Source organism: Cydia fagiglandana, chromosome 15 (genome assembly GCF_963556715.1).
Source record: "Cydia fagiglandana chromosome 15, ilCydFagi1.1, whole genome shotgun sequence".
In the NCBI taxonomy this organism is placed as follows: domain Eukaryota; kingdom Metazoa; phylum Arthropoda; class Insecta; order Lepidoptera; family Tortricidae; genus Cydia; species Cydia fagiglandana.
Genome location: NC_085946.1, coordinates 17,439,761 through 17,452,862, shown reverse-complemented (window position 1 = coordinate 17,452,862; position 13,102 = coordinate 17,439,761). Strand labels below are relative to the sequence as shown.

Sequence of the window (13,102 nt, the reverse complement as noted above, 5' to 3'; positions counted from 1 at the left end):
GTGAACGATCAGATTGCAGATCAATATAATACAAAATTATATATATCTAACGAGAATATTTTTCTTTTAAGAAACTTCCAGGAGTTTTAGCGTTCTACACCGCTCAAGACATACCAGGAGTTAATTCATTTACAACTATACAACGTCCGCTAATTGTTGAGAGAGAAGAAATTCTATGCTCCAAAGACGTAAAGTTCTACGGTCAACCTGCAGCGATAATCGTGGCTAATAGAGAAAAGACCGCAAATAGAGCTGCAAAACTTGTCAAAGTAAAATATGCTAGCATTAGTGAAAAACTTCCTTTATTAACCGTTAAAGATGTTCTAAAATCATCTGAAAAGAATAAACGAATAAAGAATAACAAGACAGTAGAACCAGTTGACATTGGTAATGACGTACATTTGGTGTTGAAAGGGGAATTGAGCTTGGAAACACAATACCATTATTATATAGAGCCTCAAACGTGTGTAGTAAGCCCTACTGAAGACGGGATGGAAGTATACTCGTCCACTCAATGGTTAGATATGACCAATGTGGCTGTAGCGCAATGCTTAAAAATGCCGGCAAACAGGTGAGATAGCAAAATTACTGTATACTAGTTTTCCTAGTATAAGGCTCAAGATTTAAGATGTTTTCAATAGATCCATAAAACAGATACCTACTGTTTTTCTTAGTTGCAATGTTAGACGTAATTGTATATTGGCATCTCAATAATATGCATAATTATATAATTGTATAATTGGCATGTCATTGGGATCTCAATAATATTTTTTATTTTTATGTTTTATTATTAAAGTTTATCAAGGTACCCTCTAATACCTTTAAAACTAAGAGTATGCAAAATTTCTAGTGTCAACGTGATCGTCCGTCGAGTGGGCGGCTCGTACGGCGGTAAAATATCGCGATCTGTTCAGATCGCGTGCGCAGCCGCGATAGTCTCACACTTGCAGAACAAGACTTGCCGGTTCATAGTGCCTCTGCAAACCAACTTTAAAATCTCTGGAAAGAGGATACCAACATATTCCAATTTTGATGTATGTAGCTGTTTACTCGTAATGAGTCCCGTTCTTTTTTACATTCCTGTACTTACAACTCGTTTTTGGGGCGCGTTCAGAAAAGCAAAAGCTGTCTCATTTCTTGTTCCCTAAAATAAAGTTGGAGCTTGATTTGTGGTTCTTACTAAAATGATCTAAAATCAATGTAGTATTAAAGTATGTCAAAATTGTGAACATTTGTTTCATCAATGTTCTAAATTGTTGTGTGACCCTTTTGGGAGTGATATGTACTCGTGCGTATTTATTGTAACTTAGATGTCAGCTGTCCTTTCTTTCAGAGTTTCTTTGCAATTATTTTGGATGTTAGTTACTTTTAATCCGCTGCAAATTTCAGCAGTATTAACTCAAAATATTCTCCTGTTCACCTCGGCATAATTGATTACAAAATTTATATTCTCAGGTTGGAGTTAATAAAGACGGTGTAATACAGTACTTAAAGAATACATTTTATCAAGACAACGGCTGTTCGGATAACGAGACCATAAGCCCAATAACCATCAATCATTTCCTTAACTGCTACGATTCAAGGCGGTGGTACATAGAAGCTAACAGTGTAGCTACTGACACCCCTTCTAATACGTGGTGTAGAGCTCCTTGTAAGTAGCAATTTACTTGAAATGATGTACTTACTTGAGATTTTCATCAAAAAATGAGTCTATTCTTAAAATGTGGATACAGATTATATATAAAACAATGAAAATATCTAAAACTTAACTGTAGACAGTGGTTATCATGAGATTGGAACCTACTACTCTGGATTTACAGCCCAATGTGCCACCAATTATGTACAGTCGACGTCAAAAGTATGTTTACACTTTTGCACCTTAACCCTTTGTAATAAGGCGAAAAATGTAAACATATATTTGCCGTCGAATATACATCAACCAACTGTTCGTCCTTCGCAGCTAATTCTAGAAGCTAACAGTGTATCTAGATAAATTCTGTTCCATTATCATGTAGTCTGTTATTTCTCTCAGTTAGGTAAAAGATAAGGCTGTTTATATAAAACATTAAATTAACTTAAAAATAATAATACAAACTATCTCTAAACTAAATACACTTAAAATAAAAAGCCTATAAATAAAAAAACGTCCCCCAAGTCACTGCCGATGGGCACACTGCCCGTGCCCAGAAGGCTGGCCGCATTGCCACGTTGTATGGCAATACTAATGCGTTGAGCAAAATACTGGCCAGTCCTCTGGTCCCCTGCGGCATCTATAAGGCGCTCCGCTAAGGCCCCGTATATACGGCGCGCGCTGTTTTAAATGTGAAAATAAAAATATTTTTAATTTTGCTAACCAATGTCCCTAACTTTGTAGCTTCAACAGAAGGCGTGGCTATGATAGAAAATATAATGGAACAAATAGCTCACAAGCTAAATAAAGATCCATTAGAAGTAAGACTTAAAAACATGAATAAGGAAGGCAACCCGGTTCCTGATTTAATTGAGCAACTAAAGAAATATTCCGATTTCGAGAATCGATGTAAAGAGGTTGAGGAGTTCAACAAAAAGAACAGATGGCGCAAACGAGCGCTGAACCTTCTTCCAATGGCATACGACCTATTTTACATTGGCAATTTTAATTCAATAGTATCAGTCCTACACGGAGATGGTTCGGTAGTCATAACTCACGGTGGTATCGAAATGGGACAAGGTATTAACACGAAGGTTGCTCAAGTAGCCGCTTACATACTCGGTGTACCGTTAGAAAAAGTCAGTATTAAACCAAGTACGAGTTTTACTTCTCCTAATTCCATGACAACTGGTGCTAGCATTGGTAGTGAATGCGTAGCTTTTGCTACTATGAAGGCATGCGAGATTCTATTGGAGAGATTGGAGCCTATAAGAGCAAAGATGGATAAGCCTTCTTGGGAAGAATTGGTGGAAAAAGCGTACAAGGCAGGGTTAGACCTGCAAGCTTCTCATATGTATTCAAGCAATGATGGAGTAAAACCTTATTTCATCTACGGAGTTGTTGCTTTAGAACTCGAAGTTGATATCTTGACTGGTAACCATGATGTAAGAAGAGTAGATTTGCTTGAAGATACCGGGAGAAGCTTGAGTCCAGAAATTGATGTTGGTCAAGTAAGTACACAGTGATTTAGCCAAGGAAAAACTAATTTTACCGGCAAAACACATGATGACGTTAAATGATGGATGTTGGTGGTAATTTTATAAAGAAAAAATGCATAACCAAGTCTATGTAGTAGGTGCTAAGAGATATAATATCTGAACTTTTTACATTTAGGCGATGTACACACCAACATCGCTAACTGCGCCGTAAAAAAAATCCCAAGTGCGAACGTCATGTTCTCCTAATCATGTTGTACTGCGCGATTTTTTTTTATTGCTTACGTGTTAAATCTATTGATCAGGTTATTAATGTGTAAATTGTCTTAACTTTATAGGTGTGAGTTTACTGTTTTCTGTCACAGGTTGAAGGTGCTTTCATCATGGGCCTCGGCTATTTCACATCCGAGAAGACCCTATACGACTCAGCGACAGGACAGCTCCTCACTGACCGCACTTGGACCTACAAACCACCAGGCATCAAGGACATACCTGCTGACTTCAGGGTCTACTTCAAGAGGAACGGGACTAACCGATTTGGAGTTTTACAGTCTAAAGGTATTTAGGTATTTAGAATTATTTACCCGTAAAAAAAATCATATATATGTGTGTTGTAGATAATTAGAAAAAATAATTTACGAAATGCGAGATTGACAATATTGATCGACCAAATCTACCACGAATCATGAGAATCATCTGTTAACGAATAATTTCTAATAAAGGGAATATTTAAGAGTAGTACTGACAATAAATGATGAGATATTGGGAGGCAAGTTGCTATTTCATAGATAACTTTTTCTTCAACCAAATTATAATTAAATGGGCATGATCGCCAGTTGATGGGCCAGGAATGGGCATGACGATGGCCAAGGGGAGGAGTGGGAGGGGAATACAATCTAGTTACCAATTTTATTTCCTAGGAGGCTAGCTGCCCCCTCTTAAGGTGACAGTCCATTTCCAACGACAGCTGCACTACTGTCAATTTTACTATGGAAATTGACAATGACAGCGACGCGTTAAGTACCGGTAGTGCAGCTGCGGTTAGAAATGGAATGTTACCATTACTCCTCCTTGGCGACACCTTTGCCCTTTGTCAATAAAGTCGTTAAACATACACAACGTTGTATAAAATGTGTGTCATAAATTTTTCGGTTTATTTAATTTATGTTTCTTTATTTTATTTTTTGTCTGTTACCTTCCGTGATTAATTCTCACTTGATGGTCTCATCGGAAGATCAGCGCTGGAAGTCGCCAGCAACATGCTGAGATGGGACCATTTCGTGACACTTTATTTTTTACTGTTTTTTCTATGTATGTCTATTGTCTGTGTGTTTACGAATAAAAACTTATTCTATTCTATTCTATATATTTTATTCTATTCTATTCTAAAATAAATGATAATGTCTAAACAATATATGTACATAGTTATTTCCAAATAATATTTGTACTTGTGAGTAGAGCGCTTTGGTTGCTCCGATATATCTAATGGCAATCCCAAACAGCTTACATTATTTATTGTTTGATCTATGCCCCGTATTCCCCAACGTCGGTTATTGGCATTCCCTCAAATATTTATTTAAAGGAAACAAGAGTGACGTGATCTGAAAACTAAATCAATATTTGTTTTTGTATTGAACTTTTACCCTTAGGAATAGATCAAACCAGATTACAGAAAAAACCGGAAGTGCGAGTCGGCCTCGCCCAACGAGGGTTCCGTAATTTTTAGTATTTGTATAGCGGCAACAGAAATACATAATCTGTGAAAATTTCAACTAGCTAGTCTAGCTATCACGGTTCACGAGATATAGCCTGGTGACAGACAGACGGACAGGTATACGGACAGACAGACATGCGGACAAAGAAGAGTATTTAATAGGTTCCCGTTACCCTTTAGGTATAAATAGTTAAGAACGTTTGTAAAGCAACTACCAAGCGATTCATTTCATCGCTAGGCTAGAGTTAGACCAAGATAAGTCTGCAGCGATTTTGATAGCCCACGCAGTGCAAATGTTATTTTAAACGTCAGGCTTCTATGGAATTATGACGTACCTATAAATAACACTTGCACTGCGTGGGCTTCTCTACCAACTCTTCAACATTTATATCTATACATGTTGATAATGTGCTTGTTACAGCTACAGGCGAACCGTCGCTATGTCTATCATCTGTGGTGGTACATGCATTACGGCAGGCAGTACGCTCGGCGCGGCTAGACGCTGGACAGAAGGACGACTGGATTGAGATGGGTACGGATATTAATATGCTTGTTACAGCAACTGGCGAACCGTCGCTATGTCTATCATCTGTGGTGGTCCATGCATTACGGCAGGCAGTACGCTCGGCGCGGCTAGACGCTGGACAGCAGGATGACTGGATTGAGATGGGTACGGATATTAATATGCTTGTTACAGCAACTGGCGAACCGTCGCTGTGTCTATCATCTGTGGTGGTCCATGCATTACGGCAGGCAGTACGCTCGGCGCGGCTAGACGCTGGACAGCAGGATGACTGGATTGAGATGGGTACGGATATTAATATGCTTGTTACAGCTACTGGCGAACCGTCGCTGTGTCTATCATCTGTGGTGGTCCATGCATTACGGCAGGCAGTACGCTCGGCGCGGCTAGACGCTGGACAGAAGGATGACTGGATTGAGATGGGTACGGATATTAATATGCTCGTTACAGCAACTGGCGAACCGTCGCTGTGTCTATCATCTGTGGTGGTCCATGCATTACGGCAGGCGGTCCGCTCAGCTCGCCTAGACGTTGGACAGAAGGACGACTGGATTGAGATGGGTACGGATATTAATGTGCTTGTTACAGCAACTGGCGAACCGTCGCTGTGTCTATCATCGGTGGTGGTCCATGCATTACGGCAGGCAGTACGCTCAGCTCGCCTAGACGCTGGACAGAAGGATGACTGGATTGAGATGGGTACGGATATTAATATGCTCGTTACAGCAACTGGCGAACCGTCGCTGTGTCTATCATCGGTGGTGGTCCATGCATTAAGGCAGGCAGTACGCTCGGCGCGGCTAGACGCTGGACAGAAGGACGACTGGTTTGAGATGGGTATAGATTTTATTTTATTTATTCAAACTTGTCGGCCTCGGCGTAAGCTGGCGTGATACCGCTCTGAACCGAGCCAAGGGGCGTGCTCTTGTGTTGCAGGCCAAGACTCATTTTGGGTCATCGCGCCAGCCAAGTAGTAAGTAGTATTCAAGCTCAACACAGAAGAGAGGGTTTTACAAAACAGAAAAACATAGGAAGGAAAAAGTGCAAGGAAATGGTCTCGTCTCACGGTCTCAGCATGAAGCTGGCAATTTAAATGAAACAGTTTCGATCACGACAGTTGACAATTATCACTAAAAAGAAAAAAAACATATCGTAGGTACATAGAAATAAATACTTAGAGTAACTATCAAAGATTAAATAAATGTTAATGTAACTTGTGCCATGGACAACTCTTACAACCTAATTTTATTATATTTTAATTTGTTTTCAGGTCTGCCCTGCACTGTGGAGAACATCTTTACAGCGGTTGGGCACAAGCTAGAAGACTTTAAGCTAAAATAACATCATCAATCATCATCATAACTCAAGAGCTTTGCTCTTGTCTCTGGAGTAATCGCCAATCATTTCTTTCTTGTGCTAAAATTACACGGACGTTAAATTTAATGTGTACGGGAAAGTAATCCTTATACATATTTTCAGGGCGTTAAAGTGCGTGTTTAGATATTTTTGAGCACCTAGGCCACTCCGATATATCTGATGGCAACTGTACAAAAAGGGTTTTTTGAATGAAAGCCGAATGCAGCAAAAAGCTACCTCAAAGACTTTATTTCCCCTTGAAAACAATATTACCGACAAATCGAAGCATCGCAGATATTGCTGAATGAATAAAACGCAATATCGCTGATTTATTTCTGTACGTAGATTAACTCTCATAGACACCGCATTTATAGGCGCATAAATAGTGCGATGACGCGCCCGCTACATGCTTAGTGTTGTCTATGTTAACCATATACCCGTCTGGCTATAGCTCTACATTATATAGTAGTGCACTCCTATGTTAAACTAATTTTACGATTTAACTCATGTACTTTCACTAACTTGCTGGACATGTACGGAATAGGAAGCCTGCTGGGTTTCTATTTTCAAGCACTTACGGTGCTGAGGACGGGGTCATGTTGACCGCACGCCGACCAATGTCGCGCTAGTGACTAAACTACGGAGCCACGCCGTTTTCTCGCCTAATTAGTGTTTTTTAAGTTTAAAAAAATGCATACAAAATATATATGTTAGTCTGTAAGGTATTTGTAATAAGGACCTAATTGCCTGATTAAAAATGATTAAAAAAAATCAAGGAGTTACACAACTTACACAGTAACATTATTTTTATCCACACCAGATCGTAAATGCTCTCTTTATTCTCCAAAAACTGAGGAAAAAGTTGTATTTTATCCACAAGAATTTTATCCATGCTCCATCTATTATAAGTAATCTGTGGGCCTGACAAAGGACTTGCTTACCGTTTGCCCCTTTACAGTGGATTTGCATAAAAGTGAAAATACAGTCAAGGAATTTAAATTCCGACCCATTTCGTACTTTGTCACAGTGACAATCAATATGAAAGCCGCTAGAGACCTCATACGGTTGTCACTGTGACAAAGTACGAAATGGGTCGGAATTTAAATTCCTTGACTGTACTTGACAAGATTTTATTCTGTTCAGCTTTCTAGTTTGCCGATACGACAGGTGCCTACCGATTACCGGTTCGCCGAACGATATCAGCCTGTCAGTTGTTCGGAGCTGTCAAATTTTGCGTTTAACTGACAGGCTGATATCCTCCGGCGAAATGGTAATTTGTGGGCCCCTTTACTCTTTACGGTGCGATTGTGCCACGGTAGGACGCGGTCGTGTTGATCGCACGTCTAGCAATGCCGTCCGAGTGACTAAAACTAAAAATAAACACTAACTTTGCCCCCTTGTGCAAAAAATAACTTTAAATGAAATAAATCAATCATATATTGTTTAAGGAAGAAGAAAGGCCAGGTCAAGAGCTCCCTAAACCGGCGAGCTTGTATGAGGAATGTTATGAAATTGAAGGAAGCGAAAGAGGTATGTCAGGATCAGGATCGTAGCAGGTGGAAATTCGTGGTCTCTGCCTACCCCTCCGGAAAATAGGCGTGATTATATGTATGTACCTATGTATGTGTATGTATAATTGTTTTAAATCAGACGTCATTTACGTGCTTATTCTTTGTAAACAAAGACGCAATTGAACTAAATGGTTGCATATGAGAGCATAAGAGCACATAAGCGTAATAAGCGCATAACGATCCAATGGTCCGATAAGACAGGTGGAGAGAAAATGCTTTGAATAATTTTCATCACACTTGCATATTATAAGATAAATAAAAATAAATAATGCTGCAGGCATCCTTGGTACAATGCCTCAAATCCCTATTTTAAGTTTAATCAAGTTATTAATTTCGTTTAGTAGTACCACTATATATATATTGTATATAGATAAATGGTTTTTAAACAGAAAAAAATAACACAAATAATAAAATAGATATATATTTTAGGATATTTTCCCACAGTAAGCTCAATAAGGCTGTTGGTTGTGGGTACTAGATATGTTACAGATGTAGTGCAAAATTATTTTCCATCGTATTTTCACGGAAACGTACGAACGTATCTTGCAATTTAGCAAGCATGACAAATACGAACGTTTCCGCGAAAATATTATTATGATGGAAAACAATGATGCACTAATTATAATACATCTGTACTTATGTCATGCTCATTTTCACGTTGTACGGGTATTGGACTCAGGTGTGTGTAAAATCAGCTTTTACTGCCCAGTAAGTGTAATAGGTGATATTATTCACAAGAGAGTAATGTAATTTTTTAGTTAATTACAGAGACCTTACTTTTTTTGTAAATTAAGCATTATAATATGTACCTACCTAATCTACCTATTGACTGTAAAACTACTAATATGTTTCGTATAAATAATTTTATAATTTGAGTTATTTTGTGTAGGTATCGTATTACGAGTATTAATATTAAAATTAACAGTAATAAATGTAGGGCCAGTCATTCTGGCATTACTATTGGTATTGCTATACGAATTCTGTATTAAATTAGCTGTTAATAAATAAAAGGTAGGCTGGAAGAGATCCCATTCAGGGATAAGTTCGCCTTTGTTGTATTTAATTGACTCTGTAACTGTGTTTCTCGTGTTTATATTTCTATGTACAATAAAGTAAATACATACATACATACATAAAAGGTTTTGTGTTTAATCTTTTATTAATTGTTCCTTAATAATATAATTATAGTTTTTTCCTCAGAGCCGTCTCCCCAAGAACGCTTTTTTTATTTACATAACAACATTATTTCTATAATGTTTAGGTGCAAATACAGATTACTGAGAGAAAAACACAACTAAGTATTACAGGAAATTGTTAAATGTGTTAAGAATAATTATTCCGAATTTGAAGACAACGAACTAGAATAACTATTATATATAAACTAAACAAAATATAGCAGGAATAAGTTATATGCCCTGATGCCATGAAATGAGGATACTAATGATTATCTCAATAAAATATGCAGCAACAAATTGCATGCCCTTCCAAGATTTTTCGCAAGACCCAGCAATCAATTTTAAACCATATTCCAAGGTCATAAGGTCCACTACCGGCAACCTCGGTTGTATAATGGTTGCACATTTTTCTTTCACAGATATTAAAATAAAATTTCCAGTGACATTGAGACGTACGTTATACAGGGTGTACAATAATTCATGCCGTGACGTGCCCGATATCGCCTTCAGCCACGTATAACGAAGGGGCGTGATGGATAGTCGCGCTCGAAAGTGAATGGCTTAGGCCCTCCGCCTACTTGAGCGGGGAGCGGGTGAGGGAATTAACGAAAAGTATAGTTTGAATTATCTCAAATAAATTTTTCGGACTCGGGCCCTAATCTGTTAAACAAAAGGTATTGTTTCCTTTATGCAGTGGTTACCTTGCTTACTGCTAATAGCCCCGACATAAGTAACGGTAACAAACCTGTTTAAAAAGCAAAAATTCCATTCTATTTATACGGTTCAAATTCACGAATCAGCCCATTCGGAGATAACACGTTCCACGTCCAAATAAAATACCAGCCTGATTGTTCTCTGAATGAGCTGTCACACAAATTTTAACCTTAATACTATCACGATAGTTGCTTTTTCAACGACATGGTTGCTTTGGCACGTGCTGAAGACCGCTTTTAAAAGAAACAGAGGCTTTTGTTTAGCAGGTTAGAGCCTGAGCCCGAAAAAATTATCTGAGATAATTCAAACTATAATATGAGCAATGCTAAGTGGCGTGGACGGGTGGACGAATTTTAAACGCAAATCTGCAATGGCACCCGCGTAAGCGCCGGCTCTGTGTCCCCCCGTTTGCTAGCAGACGCCCTTATGCTTTTGGAGAGGCTTTCAGATTTAAAATATGTATCACATCAATTTAATGCATTGATGGTTTTCCACATGCTGATGGGATTGCGTTATTGTAGCCTAGCCTACTGTAGCCTCGGCGATATTTGCGGAGGTTAGATTGGATGCTTTCAGTACGATAATGTTCGATTTTACCGCCTTCCCTACACACTTTCGCAATTATAATATTAGAGATGTTGATTAAAAGTTTATACCAAATATAATGTTATTTGAGAATCTCGTTTTAAATGAGAGCGTTATTTCGATTGTGCAGTTACCAGCAATAATATGTTACTCTCCGAAGGCCGCAAAAATATGTGACACGCTCTTATTGCCCTACAAATAAAATCGTGCCAGATACTTCTGCGGCCTATGCTGTGTAACATATTGCAGGTGACTGTAGAGCAGCAGCTAGGTTCGTGTAACTCTTAAGGCATTTTCTCATTTAAGGTTTCATTTTAAAACACTTTTTGTACTCACCGGTACGAGCACCCCGCCCATACGCTCGAAGCGTTGCAATACAGACAAGTATTCTGACGGCCGCCTTCAAAGACGCCACCACGTACGTAGACACTTCCTGACATTTCCTTAGTCCTTACACTTTTTTTTTTTCTTGCAACCATGGTGTTTACAGGATGTTCATTTAACTATAAGCAGTACATACATGGACCCCGCTAGGGTGCAGCAATGTTACATCTAGGAATGTACATTATATACAACTTGCATCAACCAATTCACCCGGGGTTAACCGGTTAAACCTGGACTTACCATGATTACCAGCACAATCTGACAATGGGTTAACGGTTTAACCGGTTAACCCCGGGTTAGTGGGATGGTGCAAGTGGCGCTTCCTAGTCAAGTTACTGACAGGGCTGAACGGATTTCTCGCTCATTTTTTCAATAAGGACGGCAGAAGAATCAAACTACTTTACTGTTTAAAATTTTTCCTCAAATTTAGTCATTTTATACTAAAACTATACAGAGTACGCAGGGTAACTAAGTATACCGGGTGTGGCCTGTAATCTGAGCAAAAAATTTAACTGAATGATTGATACTGATCAACATTTGTTCAGCGACTTTTAAAAATAACTTGTGGTTTGATTTTTAATACACTTTAAAGTTTATTCTAAGACGCAATGTATTTCGAATTTTGTTATGTTTAAGGCGTGACAAGCATAGCGTAAGGATGGCGTCCATTGAAGATAATATTTATTTTGTATGAAAAATAGGGAGTCTAAATACTTCATAATTTTTAAAAGTTGTTGAACAAAAGTGTCACCGTTTGACGAGTACAATCTATGTTTAAATTATTTGCTCGTGTTACAGGCCACACCCGGTATACAACTGAAAATTTGACATGTTTTCGTGATATTTCTCTATCTAACCGACTTTAACTTTTACAAAGCTTTTAGTGAAGTAATTTAGCATAAGCCCTTTAGGGTGTCTGAATTAATGGAAGAGCGGTTAAGTAACATGCGGACACCTAAAAACAACTCAGCTAAAAGGTCGGGTGAGATAACTCCTAAATGTAAGTACTGGTAATACTAACCAATTTATGGACCTATGCAGTCTGAACTATACATTTAGAAATTGAAATTGAAAAATTGAAATGAACATAGCTCGGACAAATCATCGCAAGACCATTAAAAAGCAGTTGTAACTCGAAAATAGAACAAGATGGTTTTAAAATTTTTTTTTTATAATTACTAAATTATATTCGTTGTCGCAACTCATAAATGTCCAAAAGTTTTTGCGACTTTTTCTATGACCTTATTTTTCGCGATAACACTGTCCGAACTCTGCTTATTAAATAACATCAGATTTTCTATTCACGTGGTTTTTAAGTAAGCCAAAACTCAATCATAAAGTAAAGGATGACTCACGCTAGACCGGGCCAGGTCCGGGCCGGAGCTTCCGGCGCTTCGTTTTCTATGGAAAGCACCACGTGATAACCGATCAACCGTCATAGAAAATGACATCGGAAGCCTCGGCTACGGCCCGGCTCGGTCTAGATGAAGGGGCCCACTGATTAACAGTCCGCCGGACGGTATCGGCCGGTCAGTTGTTCGGAACTGTCCAAATTTTATTCTAACTGACAGGCCGCTACCGTCCGGCGGACTGTTAATCAGTGGGCCCCTTTAGTCATCCATAAATAGGGATCTTTTCAATCAACCGCCAGCCTCCGGGCAATCAACAAGCACCTTTACAAAACACGTCTAGCGTTCCCAATTTGTAGAACAAACATTTTGCCGGAGACTAATTAACGCGAACACTGGAACGGGCGAAACATAACAAGTTTACCAGCAGCTAAACACCTATGTATGTACCTTGCTGGGCTTTTGTTGGTAGGCACTAAATAATATACCTAAATATAAGATGACGTAAAATATAATGGCGTATGATCCCTTTGACAGTCCCACAGAATAAATAATAGTACTTGGTATAGAAGACTCACTCTCTAACAAAACGCGTCTGTTACGAT

General features: G+C 38.6%; 1 protein-coding gene across 1 annotated transcript in view; it reads left to right on the top strand.

The window, feature by feature from the left end:
- LOC134671615 (uncharacterized) overlaps positions 1 to 13,102 on the top strand; it is a 61,389-nt gene that overhangs the window by 8,190 nt on the left and 40,097 nt on the right. Inside the window, exons 10-17 of the mRNA XM_063529474.1 lie at positions 72 to 571; positions 851 to 1,034; positions 1,456 to 1,651; positions 2,375 to 3,141; positions 3,492 to 3,684; positions 5,400 to 5,510; positions 6,634 to 6,694; positions 11,071 to 11,182. Coding sequence (XP_063385544.1) covers positions 72 to 571; positions 851 to 1,034; positions 1,456 to 1,651; positions 2,375 to 3,141; positions 3,492 to 3,684; positions 5,400 to 5,510; positions 6,634 to 6,694; positions 11,071 to 11,182 — 2,124 coding nt within the window. The remainder of the gene's footprint in view (positions 1 to 71; positions 572 to 850; positions 1,035 to 1,455; positions 1,652 to 2,374; positions 3,142 to 3,491; positions 3,685 to 5,399; positions 5,511 to 6,633; positions 6,695 to 11,070; positions 11,183 to 13,102) is intronic.